This window comes from Sapajus apella, unplaced genomic scaffold (assembly GCF_009761245.1).
Source record: "Sapajus apella isolate SASKATOON/1434 unplaced genomic scaffold, GSC_monkey_1.0 scaffold22, whole genome shotgun sequence".
Classification (NCBI taxonomy): Eukaryota; Metazoa; Chordata; class Mammalia; order Primates; family Cebidae; genus Sapajus; species Sapajus apella.
The window spans coordinates 10,111,725-10,134,021 of NW_022436962.1; the positions used below are offsets into that span (position 1 = coordinate 10,111,725).

Below are 22,297 nucleotides of genomic sequence, written 5' to 3' on the forward strand. Positions count from 1 at the left end.
AAAGGGCAGGAGCTGGGTGTGGGGGAATGAGTCCTTGCCTGAGGCCCTGGGCTCCCTAACAGGCGTGAGAGACCTACCTGCACAGCTCCCAGGAGGTGCAGGGTCTCAGGTCTCTTCTGAAAGCTTCAACACATGTTAATTGAACTGTGACTGGTAACAACAGTAGCTGACATTTGTTGAGGTATACCTCCAACTGTAATTGTGGATTTGTCTATTTCTCTTTACAGTTAATATGCCTGTATTTTGAAGCTCCATTATTAGGTGCATACACTTTTTGTATTTTTGGTTTTTTTAACAGGCAGTGTCTCACTCTTTCTCCCAGGCTGGAGTATAGTGGTGTTCATTGTAACCTTGAACTCCTGGGTTCAAATGATCCTCTAGCCTCAGCCTCCCAAGTAGTTGGTACTACAGGTGTGTGCCACCATGCCTGGATAATTTTTGAATTTTTCGTAGAGATGGGATCTTTCTCTGTTGCCCAGGCTGATCTTGAACCCCTGGCCTCAAGCGATCCTCCCACCTTGGCCTCCCAAAGTGCTGGAATTACAGGAATGAGCTACCACATACGGCTACTTTTAGGATTATTATGTCTTCTTAGTTAATTGACCTGTTTATCATTATGAGATGACCTTATTCATCCCTGTTAACATTCTTTACTATGAAACCTACTTTGTCTGATATTAACATAGTCACTGCACCTTTCTTTTAATTACCATTAGCATGGCATTCCCTAATCCACCCTTTCATTTTTAGGCTGTGTGTGTCTTTATATTTAAAGAACACTTCTTATAGGCAGCAAATAGCTGGACCTTGTTTTTCTTTAAACCAACCTCCTCATCTTTGCCCTTTGAGTATTTAGATCATTTGCATTTACTGTGATTATTGATATAGCTAGATTTTAAGTCTATCTTCTTACTACTTTTTTTCCTTCCTTTCTTTTCTTTTTATTGAGACAGGATCTCGTTCAGCCGCCCAGGTTGGAATGCGGTGATGCAATCATGGCTCACTGCAGCCTCAACTTCCCGGGCTCAGGTGATCTTCCACCTCAGTCTCCTGAGGAACTGGGACTACACATTCGCCATCATGCTTGGATAACGTTTTTGTATTTTTTGTAAAGATGGGGTTTTGCCAGGTTGCCCAGGCTGGTTGGTCTCAAGTGATTGGGGGCTCAAGTAGTCCTCCTGCCTCAGCCTCCCACAGTGCTGGGATTATGGGCATGAGCTACCACACCCAGCCTGCTATTTGTTTTCTATGAGTATTCTGTCTGTTCTTGGCTCCCTTTTTCTATTTCTTGACTTCTTTTGGATTAATTGAATAACTTTATGATTGCATTTTATCCCATTTGTTGCCTACAAGCTTTAACCCTTTGTTTTGCTATTTTAGTGATTGCCTTAGCGTTTACAGTATGTAAATGCTCCTTAATTTATGGGAGTACATCCCAATAAACCCACCGAAAGTTGAAAATATGTTAAGTCGAAAATGCATTTAATACACCTCACCTACCAAACATCATGGTTTACTCTAGCCTATCTTAAATGTGCTCAGAACACTTATATTTGCCTGTAACTGGGCAAAATCATCTAACACAAAACCTATTTTATTACAAAGTGTAGGATATCTCATGTAATTTATTGGATGTTGAACTAAATTATGGTTTCTATCAAATATATATCTCTCTAGCACCATCTTAAAGTTGAAAATCATAAGTAGGAGCATTGTAAGGAGGGAAACGTCTGTATATCTTTAGCTTATCACAGTCTGCCCATCAAGTGATACTATACCTCTTCATGTATAGTATAAAAACCTGGCCAGGCACAGTGACTCACACCTGTAATCCTAGCACTTTGGAAGGCTAAGGTAGGAGGATCACTTGAGCCCAGAAGTTCAAGACTAGCCTGAGGAACATAGTAAGACCCTGTCTCTATTTTATATAAAAAATAATTTAAAAAAAGAAAAACCTCATAATAGTATCCTTCCATTTCTCCTCTATGGACCTTTGTATCATTCTTGTCCTGTATTTTGTTTTTATATATACTACAAGTCGGGGGTCCCAGCCCCCAGGGCCACACACTTGGCCTTTTAGAAACCACGTTGGACAGCAGGAGGTGAGCAGCTGGAGAGCAAACCAAGCTTTCTCTGTATTTCCAGCCACTCCCCATGGCTCGAATTACTGCCTGAGCTCTGCCTCCTGTTAGATCAACGGCAGCATTAGATTCTCAGAGGAGCCTGAATCCTATTGTGAACTGCGCATGCGAGGGATCTAGGTTGCGAGCTCCTTATGAGAATCTAACGGCTGATGATCTGTCACTCAAATAATATAGTATCACTTGACAGGCAGACTGTGATAAGCTGAAGATGTACAGATGGTTCCCTCCTTACAACGGTCCTACTTACGATTTTTCAACTTTAAGATGGTGCTAGAGAGATATATATTTGATAGAAACCATAATTTAGTTCAGCATCCAATAAATTACATAAGATATTCAACACTTTGTAATAAAATAGGTTTTGTGTTAGACAATTTTGTCCAGTTACAGGCAAATATAAGTGTTCTGAGCACATTTAGGATAGGCTAGAGTAAGCCATGATGTTTGGTAGGCGAGGTGTATTAAATGCATTTTCAACTTAATATATTTTCAACTTTCAGTGGCATGTCACATGGTGAGAGAGGGAGCCAGAGAGGGAGGAGGAGGTGCCAAGCTCCTTTGAACAAGCAGCTCTCACATGAAGGAACAATGCAAGATTCCCACATTACCATGGGGGGGGGGGGCACCAAGACATTCATAATGGATATGACCCCTTGACCTAGACACCTCCCACCAGGCCCCACCTCTGACATGAGAGGTCACATTTCAACATGAGATTTGGTGGGGACAGATATCCAAACATATCACACTGGTTTTGAACAATTGATTACGATGTGCCTTTTGTAGTTTTCTTTATGTTTCTTGTATTGGATGTTCATCGAGTTTGTTGGATCTGTGGATTTATAGTTTTCATCAAAATTGGAAACATTGGGGGTATTATTATTTTCAAATATTTTTATCCTCCCCCACTCTGAGGACACCGCTTACATGTATATTAGACTGCTTGAATTTGTTCCACAACGTACTTCTCTGTTCATTTAAAAAATTCTCTTGTCTTTCTGTGCTTCATTTTGCTTTGTTTTGTTCTGAGATGGAGTCACGCTCTGCCAGGCTGGAGTGCAATGGTACAATCTCGGCTCACTGCAACCTCTGTCTCCTGGGTTCAAGCAATTCTCCCGCATCAGCCTCCCAAGTAGCTGGGATTACAGGCACCCACCACCAGGCCCAGCTAATTTTTGTATTTTCAGTAGAGACAGGGTTTCACCATGTTGGCCAGGCTGGTGGTGAACTCCTGACCTCAGGTGATCCACCCACCTCAGCCTTTACAAGTGCTGGGATTACAGGTGTGAGCCACCGCACCTGGCCTGTGCTTCATTTTGGATCATTGCTATTGCTGTGTCTTCAAGTTCACTAATCTTTTCTTCTGCAAAGTCTAATCTGCCATTAATCTCCATCTAGTATATTACCCATCAAAGGCATTGTAAATTTCATCTCTAGTAGTTTGATGTGGAGGTTTTTTATATTTTCCATGACTCTACTTAACTTTTTGAATAAATAGCATATACTTATAGCTGTTAATGTCTTTGCCCAGTGCTAATATCTGTGTCAGCTGTGGTCAGTATTAAAGACAGGGTCTCTTGCTAAGTTGCCCAGGCTGATCTCGAACTCCTGGCCTCAAGTGATCCTCCTATCTTAGGATCCCAAAGTCCCTGGATTACAAGCATGAGCCACTGCACCCAGCCCTGTGGAACTATTCCTAAGTTTTGTTCTAGGACTTAGTTCAATTACTTAGAAGTGGTTCGATCCTTTTTAAGATTCTCTTTAATATTTGTCAGGATTGGAACAGTGCTCAGTCCAAGGCTAGTTATTTCCCACACTAAGGTAAGACTCAATTGCTTAAACCCAGGAGGCAAAGGTTGCAGTGAGCCGGGATCGCGCCATTGCACTCTACCCAGTGCCTAATAAATCATGAGGTTTTCTGGTATGGCTCATAGAAACAGGCACTCTTCCTGCCCTGTATGAGGGCAGACACTGCTACCTGTAATCCTTTTGGGTGGTCTTTCTCTAGCCTGAGTCTTTCTTCTGGGCACACACTGATCAGTACCCAGGTGAAGACTTCAGGGGGCCTTTGCAGTTCTGTCTCTCTGCAGCTGTCTCCATTTAGTAACTCTGTCCTGTGAACTCGGGCTGCCTTGGTCTCCCTAGACTCTGAGCAGCATCACCTCAGCTTCAGGGAGTTTTCCAGGCTCCAACTTAGTGCACCCTCCACATCACACCTGGAAATAAACTGGGACTAAATCTAGGGATCAACTTATTTGTTTCCTTTCTCCCAGGAATTGCAGTTCCTCACTGCCTGAAAGCCAGTATTTTAAAAACCACAATTTCATAAGTTGTATCAAATTTTGGGGGATGTTTTAATCAGGAAGATATATCTGAATCCTATTACCTCACCTCTGCCAAGAGCAGAACTCCCCCAGACACTGTTCTAATACTAATTCATATGAGTTCATTTAATATCCTGCCCGATGCATTAGGTAAATGCCTTGAGGACGAGGATCCTATCTTCTGCCAGTTGGTCTTCCTCATAATGCACTGGGCCTTGCACATAGTAGGTGCTCAAGAAGTCCTTCATTTCATTTGATTTTGAACTTGGATTTGTGCAGGGTTTTTGCATTCAGAATGCTGGTTCTCCCACTTACTATGACCCTAGGAAAGTACATAACCTCTCTTAGCTATTACATGGGATCACCAGTGTGGGCGTTGTGGCAACTGTATGAAAGTACTTATAAACTCCACGGAGCATGGACCTTGTTTGTCTTGTTTCCCAGTGTGTCCCCAGCACCTACCACACATAGCAGAGTTCCCCCTGCCCCCACGGTATCTGAGAGACTTCAGCCTAGCAGGCTGCCCTCCCTCTGTAGACACGTTATCCTCAAGATAGCTACGGATGTGGACCATGCCTGCTCTCACCATCTTAAAATATGTTAACACTCCAAAATGGGATTTGTGTTGTCCCTGAGTACACAGTCACAAATCCACTGTGCCCGCCCTGGTACCCAGTCCTGACACTGCTGACAGCCCCTTTCTGCCACCCTGGGGCAAGTTTAGCGCTCCCAGCTCTAAAGTCTGGCTTTTGATAGCTGAATAACTTTATGACCTAGCAATCAATTGCTACTGACAGCATCTTTTGTTATTCTCTGGCCACCAGAAATGAGAGGAGACTCACCACCTTTAGTTGACATGGAGGGATGTTAGAAAAGTCAGAAACTAGGGTCCCACATCTAATCTTTCCTGGTAGATGTGAGGGTGGGGAGTGGAATACACTAGACCCCACCCAGCCCCTCGGTCAGTATTTCCCTAGCTTCCAAACCCCAAATTTGGCACTGATTTATATTCTGACTCCTTCCCTTGATAAAGAGTTAATGACTGCTCCCAGGGGATTCTAGAGGTACCAGATGCACACCAGCCAAGAGAAGGAGCCAGTCCCCTGCTCCCTCCACTTTCCCCTGACTAGGACATCCTTCATCTTTCCCCTGACTAGGCCATCCCATCTGGGACAGCTTTCTCCATGGCTCCTTCACAGATTCCCGCCACACTCTAGAAGCCAGAGTGCTGGCCAAAGCTGTCAGTGGTTCATCTGCACTGGACAGTGCCCTCACAGGAGACTCCCCAAGGCCTTTCTGACCAGCCCCAGGTGGGCCAGCCCATGCAAATGTATTTCTGATTAGGCAGAGTGGAAATGCTTCCCAAAAAGGAGGTACCTAAAGTCCTGGCCACAAGGAGGGGCGAGAGCTCTGGTGCATATTTCTCTAGAAATTCTTACGCCCTGCGACATTTCTCTGGGCTCCTCCAGCCTGAGATGACCCCTAGCTCGGCTAGGTCAGCTCTGAGGCGAGAGGCAGTCACACCCTCCTTGCTAAATGTAGCAGTGCAAGGGGTGTTCACATCTCACACTGGTGACCACGCTGCCCGGGATGTTGGAAGATTGGCCCTGCCCAGAGAGGGGCACCTGAGGGAGACAGCTGTTGATCAGAAACATCGTTTGTCACTCTCTAGTCTCGTCAGGGAGGAAAATTAGAAGACAGAACCCCTGGGCCTGATTCACACCCTGACATGAGTTCTTGAGGGTGTGGACAACGTGGGCAACTCAACTATCTTCAGTAGTTTCGGTGTCAAGGCCTATTGAGGCTGTCAGCCTGGCAGCCAATCAGATGTGTGGTGTGGGTTAGCACGGCTGAGAAAGTGACTCTCGGGTGAGCCTAACCTAAATGGCGTGCCGCCACTCCCCTTTTACAACAGGAAGTCATCCGGGGAGACACTCAGCTCTCTGCTGTACACAGCCGTTGAATGCTGAAAAATGCTACCCTAGGGATGACTGGCAGCATCTTAAGATTCAACCCAGATAGGACATCTGGTTAAGGATGCTTGTCAGGGTCACATGGAAGGTGTGGGAGGTATGGTTGTTATGGGGAATATGTGTCAGGAAGTTGGGAGGACAGAGGAGGAGGAAGATTTTGACGTCAGAGGAGGGAATAGCAAGAGCTAGGCCACAAGAGGGCAGGGTGGCTTCTGGCAATGTGAATCGAATTTTGTGCAGCTGTAATGAGGGTTGCTTGATTGCACCTGGAGATAGGCGTAAACCGTTGGCTGGGTGTGCACCGTGAAGGGTCTTGAAGGACCTGCTCAAGAGTTTGGAATAGGCGCTGAGAGTCAATGGAGAAAGGACAACGATTGTAATGGAAAGTTATGGGGGCTCTGGATTTGAACCTGATTCTACCGTTTACTTGCTTGGGCAAGTTTACTCTGAATCTGTTTATTCGTATGCAGAATACCTTCTTGCAGGGTTCTGAGGATTAAGTGAGATAATGAAGTGTGTAACTTGCATTCAGTTACTTTAGTAGACCTTCTTATTCAATGTTGTTCTCACTAGACTGTATATTATTAGAAGCCAGTGCCTTATTCATGCCCAAACTCAAATACCCAGACTAGTGCTTGCCTGAAGAAAGTGCTCAGTAAATATTTGTTAAATGAAGGAATGAAAGAATAAGCAAGTAGAACTTGATACAGAGTAATTTTTCAATAATTTTTCATTTAAATCTGAATAGAAGTTGTTATGGTTCCACAATCAGATAGATCTTCACCTCAGAAGAGTAACACTGGCAACCAAGGAGGTGAGAGGTTTGGAGGAGGAGAGATGGGAACAAGGGGAACTCTTGGAAGGCTTTGCACTAATCTTGGTTAATGACATTCATCAAGATAGGAAATACTAAAGGAGGAAGAGGAGGAGCAGGTAGAGGACAAGGCACGGAATAACAGACTCAATTTTGAGCCTTTTGAGAGTGAAACTTCAATAGGAAGGGCTGGGTACTCGGTGAGCTGTTACAGGTACCCACCTGGAGATACCGGAGAGAGAAAGAATTATAAGCCCTGAGTCTGTTAGGTGTGGTTGATACCATTGGCTTAGGTGAGACTTGCCTCCCAGGGAGAGCAGGTGTACGCAGCAGGAGAAGAGAAACCCCAGGATGCTGAAAGGAAGATGGGGCATAGGTGGATGGAGAAAGTGGTTCCTAACTTGTTTGTAATGGACTATAATTTCAGACATATGCTTATAATGAGAGTAATCACGGAGGTAAACCATGAGGCCGCAGAGTATAGAGTTCAAGGACTTGGGTTCTGGGGTCAGACACAGCTGGATATTTGGCTCCATCATTAACTAACACTGTGGATACGTGCAAATTACTTGCCTTAACCTCCCTTTGCTTTCTGTAACATATAGATAATAACTGTAGCTTCCTCATATGTTTGTTGTAGGGCTTAAATTATGAACAAATGATTAGTGCCGTGCCTGCACATACTAGCTAACTGATTTCAAAATATGTCTCCGGGCTAGGTTGGCACCTACCCTGGTTTTCAACCTCTCTATATGCCAGTAAATCTGATCATAGGGCATAAGGCCCTAAATGTGATCTCCACCCCTGCTACCCTTCAATTGGACAGATGAGGAAACCTGATGTCCGAGGTTGCCTGACATAGGTATATATCAAGCAGGAGTCGGAGCTGGGACTAGAATAGGGTAAGCTCCTGACTTCCAGGCCTGTATCACAGCTTTTCTGGTACATGCAGAACTACAGGGTGGATCTTACAAGAGGATCTGGCCACATGACAGGATTGTACTTGAGAAAGGAAAAGAGCTTAAAATGATGTCTTTCATCATCTGACGCTTTGACTTAGGAAAGTGGCCCATTCATCATTTCAATGGGGCTTTCTGAACCCCAGCACGGTGCCGTGGATTTAGGGCTGTGTCTGCTACAGCTTTACATCCAGCCTCCCTTTCCTAAGTCCAGGGACAAGAACAGCCAGTTCTCTCCTTTGTGCGATAAAGCCTCTTGTTCAGACTCTTCCATGCTCCCCTCCCTCTTACCCTGGCCAAGCTATCACTGTTATTGATTATTCATAGGGAAGAGGTTCAGAGGTTCAGACAGGGCCATTAGATGCTGAAGGGAGTCCTGTCTTCCTTCCTTTGAGACCTTGGGGCTTCAGTCTGGGTTATTCCTCCTGGAAGCTGGCCAACTTTGGTATGTTATATATGATCTTTGTGTATTTTTTCTAGTCCTAAAGTCCCTGCCGGCACAGTCTCTGTTTTGCTGACTTCTTACACATGAAGAAACCTTTCTTCCAAACATAGATTCATTGACAGCTGGGGTACAGTAGGGGAAGAGACATTAACTAGAAATCAAGAGGCTTTTAAAGTAATGAACTGTGATGAACAAGTTACTTCCCTCAGTTTCCTTATCTATAAAATGGGCGTAGTACCTGCTCTTAAGGTAAGAGTAGCCCAAGTGAAATAATGGACATTAAAAGGGTTTGAAAAGCCCTACTCAGTTGTCAGATTTTCATAATGTTTGGAATGGCAGAGAGCAGCACCCTAAAAGAACACAGCGTCCCTGAGAACTTTCCTAACCAGGTCTGGCATCTGGGGTGTTGCTTATAAGGAGAGATTCATGCTGACTCCCGGGGTACCTTGGCTTGGTGTTTGAATAAGTTATTAGCTGTATTTGAAGAGTGCACATTTTCAATGCCGTTGCCGTTGCATTGCAGAGCTTCCCCATGTGACTCCAAGGACACGGTGCAGCCACAGAGAATCTGGGGCCTGTTTTTTTCCCTAAGTATTAGATTCCCACTGAGCATGGAGGCTCTTTTTATGAAGAAAAGCATGTTTCTTAGCTGGCTGGACAAAGCAGGTGGGCTGTTATTGATGGCCCATAGGTCACAGGAAACCACCTCTCTGGGGAAAACCCCCCAAAACAGCCTCTAAAATACCCATTTGAAAAAAAAGATTGCTCCAGATCCAGACAAAGCCAGAACCTACTTTCAACGCCATTAATGTGAGATCTTCCCCTGCAAACACCCGGTAGCTCACCCCAGCCCCTGGCGCCGGCCGTCTCCCTCCCCTTTTCTGCCTGCCAGATGAGACAGCTACTGGTATTGACAGTTCTCCTGCACCGAGGGCGGCCAGCCGGCTGGGGTGCTGACTCTCAGCTCTCTTGTGTTTGTGCCTGCCAGGCACTCTCAGGCTTCTGGGAAGCAGACTGTGTGGGAGGATGAAGCCAAATTGGGCTGCAGTTTGAAACCTTTCTGAGCACTGACGGATTTGGCTTAGGTAGGAGTGGGAGAAGGTTTCTCCTGAAGGTAGCCAGAGCTTAAGATGGAGTTGGCAGCTTGGCATCCGGGGGCTGAATCTAGTCCTCCACCAAACTTATGCTTCCCCAGGACTGGATTGTTTCAGAACTGTAGGAAAAGCTACACAGACATGGAGAGAGTCCTCATAATCCCTCTCAGCCACTGTCCAGGGTGCTCTGGGGTCCATGGGGCATCAGACTCCATGAACATGGTAGCAAAGCCAGGCCCTGAAGCCTGTTTCCCCACTGGGACTCCAGCCACTGCTGTATTTAAAGATGGCAGCCGGGCACAGTGGCTCACACTTGTAATCCCAGCACTTTGGGAGGCTGAGGCAGGTAGATCACGAAGTCAGGAGATTGAGACCATCCTGACCAACATGGTGAAATCCTGTTTCTACTAAAAATACAAAAATTAGCTGGGTGTAGTGGCATGCACCTGTAATCCCAGCTACTCACGAGGCTGAGGCAGGAGAATTGCTTGAACCTGGGAGGCGGAGGCTGCAGTGAGCTGAGATCGCGCCACTGCACTCCAGCCTGGGCGACAGAGCGAGACTCTGTCTCAAAAAAAAAAAAAAAAAAAAAGATGGTAAAGTGCCCACCCAAATAGCCTCATTGCTGCTGAGGGTCTGTATATAATAGTGATTAGGAGTGCAGGAAGGCGCACACACCTGGGCTGAGTCCCAGCACACAAGTGCTGCCTGTGTGACTCCGAGCCTCAGTTTTCTCATCTGTACACAGTCTCTGTCTCAAGGCTATTGGAAAGAGTCAGTGATAGAGTGCATGTAAATCACCTGCACATAGAGTTGTTCACACAACCATAGCTATAACTACTATTGATCTATTGTGGGATTATTGTCTTAATTGCTTTGAAGGATTCAGCCCTAGGTGTTCCTTTGTCCAGTCAGATGGGGAAATATAATTGAGCCCTCCTCCGTGTTAGAAGTGACAAGATCTGGCCAAGACCAGACTATCAGGAAGGTGCACAGATAACCTGGGCGATGTCTGCAGGCTCCTGTGTATCCTGAGGGCCAAGTTCTGTGGATGGGGAGGCAGCTTGCTCTCCAGGTTGCCATAACTCTGCATCTGATTTCCATGTGCTTGTGGTGACCCTGCAGTTTCTCCTGGAATTTCCAACTTAAAATATTGCTGTTTCTCCAGGCAGGGCAGATATTGATTTTCTTCTTCTCTAGCCACTCCGATTGATACTGCTCCCCAACCGAGCAAATGGGGGAGGCGGCGGGTGGGGATGAGGAAGTGGACTGGGGAGAAGGGAGGAGGGATGGGGGTGTTGCTCTTATAGCTAGCACCTTCTACAGGTTTCTACTCCGTGGAACCTGAGTCACTGGAGCTGATGAGAATGGGCTCCTTCCAGAAGCAAGTACATGATGAAGAAGGAACAGAGGGAATGTCCGCCCTCGGGTCCATCCTGGTCCCTTCCTTCCCTGCATCCCTGATGGGACCTGCGGTTCCCTGAGTCCACTTGCCACCGGGGGTGGGTGGCACCCAGGCGGCGGGGCGGGGTGGGGGGCGCACAGTGACAGCCCAGCCGGCTTTGAGGAACCTTGCAGAGGAAGTGGCTTCAGAACTGCTGTGCGCGAGGGGCAGGAAAGGCGCGGGAGGCGGGGGAGGTGCGGAGATGGCGCTCAGCACGGCGGCGGAAGGAGGGCGCCGGCGCCGGGGACGCGAAACCGCAGAGCCCGGGCGAGTCAGGGAGTGAGGCACGAGCCAGGCGCCCGGGGCTCTGCAGGCGGCGCGGGGACAGGAGCAGGTTACCCGGCCGCTCGCCCGCACCGGGTGAAGGAAACGCAGGCGGCCCGCCGGCTCTGCCTGGCCAGGTACCCGATCAGCTCCTGGCTCGGGGCTCAGGGCTCGGAGCTCAGGGCTCGGGGCTCAGGACTTGGGGCAGAGCCCGGCGAGGGGTACCCACCTCCCTCCGCCGCATCCCGAGCCCGGGCCCCCTCTGATGCGCTGGCGGCCTCAGCCGGGAGCTCCGGGCTAGATGACCGTGGACAGCAGCATGAGCAGTGGGTACTGCAGCCTGGACGAGGAACTGGAAGACTGCTTCTTCACCGCTAAGACCACCTTTTTCAGAAATGCGCAGAGCAAACACCTTTCAAAGGTAAACATAATAATGGAATGCAGGAGCCTTTCGTGGGTGGGGAATAACCTCTGTGGTCTAGAAGGGAAACCTTGCTCCCAGCAAAGGGACAAAGCCACATGTCAGGAAAGTGGCCAGGCACTTTCCTGGAGCCTTCAGGGACCTGCACTGTTCAACTGGTCAGACCTCCTCGCAGCAGTTCCGTCCCTAGATCTCTTCAAAATGGCTCTCTAGAATGTGGGGACTGCGCCTGGCTGGTAGATTGGCTGCAGGTTCACCTGTGCCTGATTGCGGGGCCTCACCCCACAACCCCCTCCCCAAATCCTAGCTTAGAAGTTCCAGATGGAAACTGAATGAAACACAGTCTCTCAGCAGGCTAAACATTCATCGGTTGATAAACATTCGTAAACACACATTCATTGGTAGAGACTTCCGTATTTGAAGTGGCCAAAAACCACCTTAAGCTGTAATCCAGCAACTTTGCAGAAGTCCGGGGTGTTTATAGAAGCAAACTAAAACTTCTGGCCTAGGCTGCTGTCATGCTACCACTTTAACTTCCTGGGTCGGTTTGGGTAACCTAAAGGGGCTTGTGTGTGTTTCCTGATGGCATGAGGCCTATGTGTTTCATAAAGGTGTCCGCCTCTAGACACCCAGCAAGCCTGGGTACCCGGTCACTCTCCCAGTTGGCTGCAGGCCTCGTGCCTGTCAGTATCTTGGTGGGAGTGGAGGCAAAGCTGAGTTTGTTTGTTTTGCCACTTAAATGAGAGGGCTCCAAGCCAGGTCCTTAGAGAGGTTACCTAGAAGGGGCTGTTTCTAGACAGAAGTGAGCTGTTACATTTCACAGGTGTGTGGCAGGCTCATCATTAATTCAACAGTGCTACACCAATTCAAATGAACCAAAAACTTCCCCAGGCCTGACTCTGGAGCCTCCGTTGTTAATAATTCATCTTACCTGTAGGCCCTTGCGTTTCCTGGGTTCTGAAGTCAGGCAAATGCACTGGACCTTCCAATTGTGAGAAGAGGCCCAAGAACCAACGGAGAGGTTGTGATTTTACGTTTGAAGGAATCAACTAAAATAGGCCTCTGTAACTAGCCCCTGTTTTCTGGGGCACCACTCATGAGGCTGGAGAGCAGGGGATGTTCTAGAGGGTAAGGGGCAAAGGGACAGGCGTCCTTTCCCTGGCTGTAGGGGGGGCTCATGCAGAACACCGTGGCTGCAGAAGGGAGGTGTCCCACTCTTCCGTAGTGTTCTTGCCACATGGTATAAGTCCCCTTGTTCCCCCACAGGTACTCTGGCTAGCTAGGTATTTAGACCAGTGGTTCTCAACCTTAGCTACACACTGGACTCACAGGAAGCTTTAGAAAATACTGGTGATCCCTGGTTCCCATGCCCAGAGCATCTGATTTAATTGGTCTGGGGTGCAGCCTGGGCATCAGGATTTTGAAAAGCTCCCAGGTAATTCTGATAGACAGTTGAGGTTTTGAACTATGTCTCTAGAGTGTTTTGTTGCTGCCTGGGAAGGAAATGGTTCCTGTTTTTAAAACAAAGCTTAGCTGCTGTGTTTGCCGCTCACTGCCAGCTAGGCTGCAAGCCCTTGGTTTCAGAGGGTGAGATTTTTGCATAATTAGGTGAGGAAGGGGCACTGCAAAAATTGGGTTTCTTTGACTTGGCAGTGGAAAAGATGGCTGTTTCTGATATTTCTTGGAGAAATAGAAATATCCTACAAGTAAATACACTGGGATGGAGTTGGTGCCGGGGGTCGGCTTGCTCCGTGGCCTAAACAGCCATCTCTGTCCCTTCTTCCCGCAATTCTCCTTCCTCGCCTGGCTCCAGAAAGCACACCTTTGGTTTGGTGCCCACAGAAACACTTCCTGTACTTCGTGTCTTGAATCCACCTCATATCTTGGGGCCTCTGTGTATGTTCCTGCCTCAACTTGCCAGAGTCTGTGAGTCCTCAGAAGACAGGAATCCCTTCTAAGAAACTCCTTTTACTGAACCCCAGACAGAGTGATAAGGGATAAATGCTTCAGGGTGGTGGGCATAGCCCCTCTTATCCTTACGGGAAGCATCTTGACTGGATACTCAGGACTGGGGTCGGGGACAGTGTTCCTCAGCACCAGGCTGGCCTTCAGCACAGATCTCTCCAGGGAGGAGTAGGGCTGGGTGAGCAAGTGCAGGGTGGACTGAAGCGGGCGAGGCTGACTGAGCTGGGGACGCATCCTCTAAAGGTTTCAGTCCTTCCTTCTTCTAGGTGTCTTTTTACCTTCAATAACACTTTCAACTCTCTCTTCTCCCTTGGATCACGCCTGGAAGGTATTTTAAAGAGCTCTGCCATATTCTGACCCCATTCTGACCTCTTACAGTGCTTTTTTTTTTCTTCCCCAAAGAGAGATCACGTCTGAGCTCCTCAAAGAATTTCTTTTTCCTGTCTCCAAGGAAAGGAGTGTATGTGTTTCCCGGTCGCTGAGAGACTGAGGCCCTCATTTGGGAAGGGCTGAGCTTGCTTCTATAAATAGCCTTGTCAGAACAACCTGTGTGGCTGCTCAGCCTGCGCCTGGCTGGAACGGACCTTCAGGGAAGCCTCGCTGCTGTGCGATGCCACCGCGTGGGAGCTGTCGCTAGTCAGTCCCAGGAGTGACGAGCCTCCTATCCATTGCCCTTTGGGGAGAGGTTGGAGGGGTGGGGAAGGTCTCCTCATTTCCTAGGAAGGAGGTGCCTCAAGGTCCGGAGACAGAAAGGTGATGGGGGCACCAGGCCGTGGGCCCTAGCTTGGTCTTTCCTTTAGGAAAATGGCAGTTTCCTGGGGCCATGTGCTTCCTTTGAAAGGGGCTGGGACTTGGTTTTGAGTCACATCACAGTTTTAGGAGGCTGAGGCGGTACTTTCCCACTTGGCCAGCACAATTAGATCGTGTTTCTCCGGGTCATGCATGTCACGAATGGGGCATGGGGGAGAGCCAGCCTGTGGGTTTGGGCAGTACAGACGCAGAAGGTCTCAGTAAGCCCGGCATAGTTACCTCAATCTAAGGTGTTGGTAGATGGGTAGGGGACTTATCAGGTTATAGGACAAGGTTTTGATGGACCCAGGGTCAGAACTTACTGTCTTGCCTCCTAGCCCAGAGAATTTTCTTCCTTGGTCCCATAAAAGATAGGGTTTGATGATTTGTAGGACAGAGGGCCAGGCCCTCTGTCCATCCCTGCCATTTGTTCATTTTTTTCCTGTCAGGGATCTAACCCTGGAAGTGGGACTAGCTTCCGTTCCCATCAATTTCCCAAATGCCTACAGGTGGTGGCCATTTAGGGTTTTGACATCTGAGCAGGGACATGGGCCCTCTGAGCTCTCTCTGCATGTTATTAAACAGGCTCTGGGACCCCAGGACTCTGGCACCGGCCCAGAGCATTAGAGTGAGTGTTCTGAGGACACATATAGCCTGCTGCTTGCAGAATGTTAGAGCACCTCACTTTACGGAGAGATAAACTGAGGCCTAGAGAGGTGGAAGGACGTCACCACGCCACACATCTGTTTGGATAGAGCCAGGACTAACCCCTCCAGGACTCCTTGTCAAGTGCTCTTCTTCTTGGTTGTTTCCTACTCAGTAGGTGACCCAGGATAGGCTGTAGGCCTTGTCCTCTCAGTACCTTCTACAAAATGGAACACGCGAACAACTTCAGGCTGGGTCAGGTCTTGAAAGGTCCTTCCCATCCCTCCACTCCTTAAGGCACACTAGCTAAGTGGACATCGACCCTACACTTGACACTAGCAGGGGGCCCTGTAATCTTACAACTTCATGATTTAAAAGCTCTTCTTGGTGAATATCCTACAATTGAAATATGTTAATGGATAAACATCTATCTTCCCACTGGAGACTCCTCCTCATGTGTGTTTTTCTCTGTGGATATGAAGAACAAAAGGTTGACTATATTTATAGTTAAATATTTTTCTTTCTTTTTTTTTTTTTTTTACTGAGACAGAGCCTTGCTCTTGTCGCCCAGGCTGGAGTACAATGGTGCAATCTTGGCTCACCGCAACCTCTGCCTCCTGGGTTCAAGCAGTTCTCTTGCCTCAGCCTCCTGAGTAGCTGAGATTACAGGCACCCACCACCACACCCAGCTAATTTTTGTATTTTTTTAGTAGAGATGGGGTTTCACCATGTTAGCCAGGCTGTTCTCGAACTCCTGACCTCAGGTGATCCCCCTGCCTTGGCCTTCTAAAGTGCTGGGATTACAGGTGTAAGCCACTACGCCCGGCCTATAGTTAAATGTTATACTTAAGTGCATAGAGAACACACTCCCATGTCTCCATCCACCCACGCCTTCTCGGTTCTACAGTGACACCATTAAATTCTTTTTCTTCAAGGAAGATGCAAGAGGAAGAGGGTCCTAGAGGTCAGATCCTACTCTGCTCCCTGTTCCCTGCCTGTTCCCTTCCGTCTCCTGCCTGGCCAGTCAGCTCCTCCCTGGACAGGATCCCTGTGGTACTCTAGGGACCCCAGCCAACCCCACAGCCCTGGGACAAGTTGGAGAGGTCCCCATCTCTCTGCTAGCAGCAGACACACCCAGGCCTCAGGCATGGCACCTGCCCCTCACCACCTCGGCATGAGAGAAAAGAAAAGAATACTAAAAATAAGTTAGCTCCAAATTTGAGCAATAAAAATAAAACAAGAATCTTTGGAACCATTGGCCCATTTGACTGTTTGTGTTTTGTGTGGCATTTGAAAGGCTTACACGGCTCAAGACTAGTTCCAAAAGAGATTTCAGGCTGGCACAGCCTCTGCATAGCCTCATTTAGAGATACTGCCCGAACTGCACACCAGTGGGGTTCACTGCCCGCTGCCTCCTCTGGCCCTTCCCAGTATCATCAGCCCTGTAAGATCAGAACTCGCATCTCCTTCAGGTCCAACACCAAGTACTTGGTTACAAAAGCTGGTACCGACTAAACGCTGCTTGGGTTGAACTGCTGAACTGCTGCATCTTCTCTCTTGCATCCTGTACAGTCAGGATAGACTAACTTGAAACAAACAGCCCCTGCTTTTCATTCATTGAATGTAATCAGAGGTTTATTTCCCCCTTCACTTAAAGGTAGACTGGCAGGTGGGGATCAGGATAACACATGGGAGGCTTGCGGGCCAGGCCCAGAAATGGTGCGTGTTTCTTGCACCCACAGGCCATTGGCTGGAACTCCGTCATGTGGCCACACCTAACCACAGGGGAGGTTGGGAAGTGAAGTACAGCTGTGAGCTCTGGCAGAAAAGGAAGCAGGTTGTGGTGAGCGTTTAGCTGTCTCTACCACGCATGCCTCCTGCCACCTTCTCTGCGCCAGGTACCTGGGAAGCTCTGCTCATCCCTGCTTAGGGAAGGACATGACCTCTGTTTCTTTGACCTTGTACCTCTCTCTCATCTGTCACTGAGGACATTCTGTTTTTGGGATTGGGTCCTGTCTCCCCACTCTAAACTGGAAACCCTTTCAGAACGGATGCTTTTCCTCACTCAGCACTTCTCTGGTTTCTCTGTAGCATCTGAAACCTTCAGTGTTGCATCAAGGTGGCCTCAGCCGCCTGCACCAGAATTACTCTTTGAGAATGGAGTTTCAGGGGCCCTACTCCAGGGCTACTGGCTCCTGAATCTTTGAAGATGGGACCCTGGAGTCTGCTTTTCTAATACCCTTCCCAGGTGATTCTCATATATACTGCAATCTGGGGACCACCTGTTTAGGAAATATTTGATAATTGACTGCTTACCCCAATTGGAATGCAAGATGAGAATGTGTCACAGATTCCTGAGAGGTTCCTAGGCTGGAAACTGAAACCTAGAGAGGGAAGAGGTTTCATCCCCAGTCACACAGCTCAGGAGCGACAGATCCGAGGAGTCAGGCCCCCTGGGTCCTGCTTAGAGCTTTCTCTGCTAGTCTCATCACAACATGCTGAACTCTTATTTCAAGGCTGTTTGGGTGACAGGCCGTTGAGATCTTGATGGCACATGATGTAGGGGAAGACAGCACTAACTATAAACGAAGTTCTGCCTTCTCATCCAGCTCAAGCCACTAAGAGGCTGTGGCCAAGTCACTTCAACCATCACACTCAGGTACTTCATCCCGTCCTTCTCAGCAAGCACCCTTGTCGTGTGAGCCTGGCCTTATCTTCCCCCCTAACTGAGAGTCCCTTGCCTCTTTGCATGGGAACAGACCCTTTTTACTAGTTTCTCACGGACCTGATAGGGATTCTAGATATTGGCTCCCAAGTTCTCTAAACCGTAAGGACTTGAGGGGTCAGAAAGACGACTTCCTCCAGGAACACCAGGAACTCACCCAAGACATCCTTGATCACACGCCGCTTAGTTTTTCTCATTCAGTCAGTTTCCTGATGCTGAAATTCAGGCCATTTTTTCCTGTTCTAGTCTGGGGAAATCTGCGTTACTGTACTTGTTACCATAATCATCTCATCAGCATCCAATTCGCAAACCCCTCATTATCTTCCTCATCTCCAGGCTTTCCCCGACTTGCTGAGTGGTGGTCACTGTTCCCCCCGCTTTGCTGTGGATGACATGCAGGGCACTCTGCAGGGCACTTGCTTTGCAGTGGGGAGGATGAGGCAGGTCTTCTCGCCCCAGAACTGAATCTCCACTGTCCCCTCTGTCAGTCAGAGCACAGTGAAGAAACACTTGGCACCTAGAATGCTGACACTGTCACTTGGCTGGGAAGGTGTGGGTTGAGGAAGAGAATGTAGGAGCTGGTGGAGCTGGGATGTTAGAGGCCTTTCCAGTTATAGCTTGGATGCCCCCTTCTCTCTGCTCCCCAAACACCTGGCCTCTCTTTCTCTCCTCTCTCCTTTCAATGGGCTGTAATTTTCTGTACCAGGGACCATAGCTGTTCATCACTGTGTCCCCTGGCACGTGTTAGGTGCTTAGTGTGGGTTTGACAGAGGAGGAGTGGATTTGGAGCTTCTTTCCCAGGGGACATATGAGCAAGCACTTTAGGACAGGGCTTATGAAAGTTGATCTCAGGACTATTTTAAAGGGAAGCTTGCTAAGATTCTGGATGTGGAATAAATGGATTTTTCCACGTACCAAGAAATGAAAAATCCCTCTGAGTGAGCAGAAAATGCAAGGAGAACTTTTCAAACCTAGAACAGCCTCCTCCACCCCAGCTGTGATTGTTCAGCTGTTTGCCCTGGAGGATGGGGTTAGGCAGGGCTGGGTCACTAAGCAACCAAGCCCTGGCACCTGCTGGCAGGAGTCAGTCTGGGTGTTCCTCAAGTGGGGCCTCCGAGAGGGGTGGGCAGAGGGGGCCATGGGAGGAGGCAGGGGAGCCTGCTCTGACAAATTCCCTCTGTCTGCCTTTCAGCCTGGAGGAATGGCAGGTGGGGAAGGAAGAAACCAATACATCTTTGGTTTATTTTACTCTCCCAACTTAATATTGAGTGGGCGAAAGGTCCTGGTTTGGCAGTGCCATTGGTCTGGGCACCCACAGTCAGTGGATGGAGCAGGCAGGGGCAGACTGTGCTGGAGCCCCGGGCCTCAAGGGAGCCTGTCCCTGGGCCTGGGAACCCATGCCCAGCCTTCGCTCTGTGTGACCTTGGGGAACCACACTCTAGGCCTCACCCTTCACCTCCGTAAAACCGGAAGACCTGCCCTGCCAGTGGAGAGTAAGTGATAAACATCCAATTGTGAGAACCCATGTGAACTCTGGGGCTGGGGATAATAAAGGCCATTTTGAGAAACACAGGTGCTGGAGGTAGGGCTCATGACTGGGGTGCATGCAGGTATAAGGCTGTGTTCACAGACAAGGGCAGGCGCAGGGCCTGCTGGGAAATGGCTGGAATGTGTGATAGTAATGGCCGGTGCTCGGGTCTTGATATGCGTCAGGTACTGTCCTAGGTGCTTGATGGGTAAATACTCAATTTAATCCTCACAACTACAATACGAGGTAGGTACATTATTGTTGCCACTTAAGAGGAAACTGAAGGGGTCAAATAATGTGCCCAGGGTCACATAGTAGGTCACATAGGAGTTGGACCCAAGTAGTCTAATGCCAGGGCTCCTAACCCCTAAGCTGTAGCTCTTTCCAGAATTCTCCAAGTAGCCGAAGCCCAGCAGTGGGGCCAAAAGATGCCCACAAATGCAGCCTCATGACAGCACTACCCTCTTGGAGTCACTGAAGATATTGCACCCTTTGCCAGGCCGTTTAGGGGACAGAGGAGATCAAACCTCCCTGCCCCTGAGCCTTTATGGCACAGTGGGAGGATATACACGTTCAAAGACGCAGAGCTAATTAATAACTAAGTGGACACGTTTTAGTATCACATATTAATCCCTGAGCTCCTGGGTGCCAAGACTGCCAACGTGGGGTGGGGTTAACAGGGCAGGTAGCATGTGAGGAGAGGACTAATGTAGGCTGATGAAGAGGCACCCCAGCCCCCAAAGCAGCAGGTGGAGGAAAGCCAGGAAGGGCTGCACTTCTCCAGTGGGCAGCACAGGCTGGTGTCCGGGCTGCTGGTGCAAGTCTGAAGCTGCCCCTCCCCTCCTAGCAAGCATGGGCAGTGTGGGTGTGTGCAGTGCTGGGTACTGACTCACCTCCAGAGACCACTCGGCTCCCACACACAGCCTCTGAATGATCTAAATCATTTATGGGGCTGAATGCCCTCTCCTTCAGGGAGCTCCAGCTGGAGCTAGAGCCAGGACATGGGGGCGGAGAGAGCTCCCGCAGTCACCTGGAGCCCCGTGCAGCCTGCAGGCAGAACCTATGAGTTAGACTCCTAAAGCCACTCCTCTGGAGGCCTAGAGATTCTGCTGAGTTTCACTCTTTGGCTCTAAGAACATCTGGAACTCTATACAATGCTGAGGAACTCTGTTTTCAAAGCATTCCTGTGCAGGGAAGTCCACTATGTGAGGGCAAGGGTGTGATTTGGAGGTGGGGATGGACAGCTCCGGTGGTTCGCCAATGCATGTCTCCTAGCTCTGGGGCACCAAGAGTGTGCCATGACTCTATGAGCACATCCATCTCTCTAGATGCATGGGGCTGGAAAGCCAGATGTCAACCTGACCTGACCTTGCTGTGACAGGGTACTGTGGTGGGAGAACATCTGGAGAAGGCTGGGAAGTCCCCACTACCTCAATCTCCTGTAGGAGCCAAGACAGAGCTTCCCCTTGGCCCTCTGAAGGTTTGCTGCAAATCACTGGCATGAGGCAAACTGATGAGTGGGCAAAAAGGCACACAAATTTATTTAACATGTATTTGCGGGAATGAAGACCCAACCCCCATGGAGTACAGAAGCTCATACACATCCTGAGGTTACAGAAAGAATGTGGGCTGAGAGCACGGCCCCAAATAGGTTATGGTTGATAAATTAGGTTTTAGTGGCAACACAGGTTTTCGGAGGGGAAGAAGGAGAGGCTTGGTTAGCCAAGGTGGTCTTGTTACGTAGATGAAACTTCACAGGTAACAACCCTCTGAGAGACAACATAGTAAATGTTTCTTTCAGATCTTTAAAGATGTCAGACTCCATTAATCTCTCCTAGATCTGGACAAGGGAAGAAGGCCTGGCTGCATTAAAGGAGATTCTCAACAGATGCAAATTTCCCCCACAAAGGACAGCTTTGTAGGGCCACCTCAGTCTGCTGGCCCTGTGGCAGCCATCTCAAATTCTGTCAAAGTAATATATTTTGGGGTCACCTGTTTTTATTTCTTTCACTCCTCCTGACTCAATTTGCTCTAGAATCTGGGTAGGTGGACCAGTTCATCTTGAGGCCTCTTGCCGATCTCTGAGCACAGGCTTCTGTGCCCCTAACCTTTCTGGGCAGTCCCCTGGGAGGTTCTGAGCAGGCATGCCCGCTACGCCTGCAGCAGCTCCTCTGAGCTGGGCTGGGCTGTCCCGGTCATTTTTCATGTTCATTTTACACTCCAGGAGAGTGGCCTAGTCCTAGGAATAGAGCCTGGTTTTGGAGGGCTTGGGATGACAGAGGCCCATTCACTTAGATGTGGGATTGACTCCTTGCTTGGAATATAGAAAGTAAGGGAAGCTCCCAACTTTATGGGAACCAGATAAAACCAGCCAGTGACATGGCCTCCAGGTTTCCCCTGCCCTTTTTATTTTTTATTGTGGTAAAACACACATAACATAAAATTTACCATTCTTATTTTTTTCCCCCAAGACAGAGTCTTACTCTGTCACCCGGGCTGGAGTGCTGTGGCGCGATCTTGGCTCACTGCAACCTCTGCGTCCTAGGTTCAAGCGATTCTTCTCCTGCCTCAGCATCCCAAGTGGCAGGGAAGCAGGGACTACAGGCAAGAGCCAGCATGCCCAGCTAATTTTTTTTTTTTTTTTTTTTTTTTTTTTTTTTTAGTAGAGACAGGGTTTCACCATGTTGGTCAGGCTGGTCTTGAACTCTGGGCCTCAAGAGACCCGCCTGCCTCAACTTCCCTAAGTTCAGGGATTACAAGCAT

At 48.7% G+C, this 22,297-nt stretch overlaps 1 protein-coding gene and 1 long non-coding RNA gene across 3 annotated transcripts in view; both read left to right on the forward strand.

The window, feature by feature from the left end:
* Positions 1 to 22,297, forward strand: part of RASSF5 (Ras association domain family member 5) — a 78,333-nt gene that overhangs the window by 37,069 nt on the left and 18,967 nt on the right. Inside the window, exon 1 of one of the 2 annotated variants that reach the window (XM_032289026.1) lies at positions 11,331 to 11,882. The exons of the other annotated variant lie outside the window; for it this stretch is intronic. Within the exon in view, the coding sequence (XP_032144917.1) occupies positions 11,763 to 11,882 (120 nt within the window). The 5' untranslated portion in view covers positions 11,331 to 11,762. Of the gene's footprint in view, positions 1 to 11,330; positions 11,883 to 22,297 lie in introns of those variants that run through there. 2 annotated transcript variants of the gene reach the window in all.
* On the forward strand, positions 15,998 to 22,004 carry LOC116558820. Its single transcript, XR_004272180.1, has 2 exons — positions 15,998 to 20,953; positions 20,988 to 22,004. It is a non-coding gene; the product is annotated as an uncharacterized LOC116558820 (long non-coding RNA).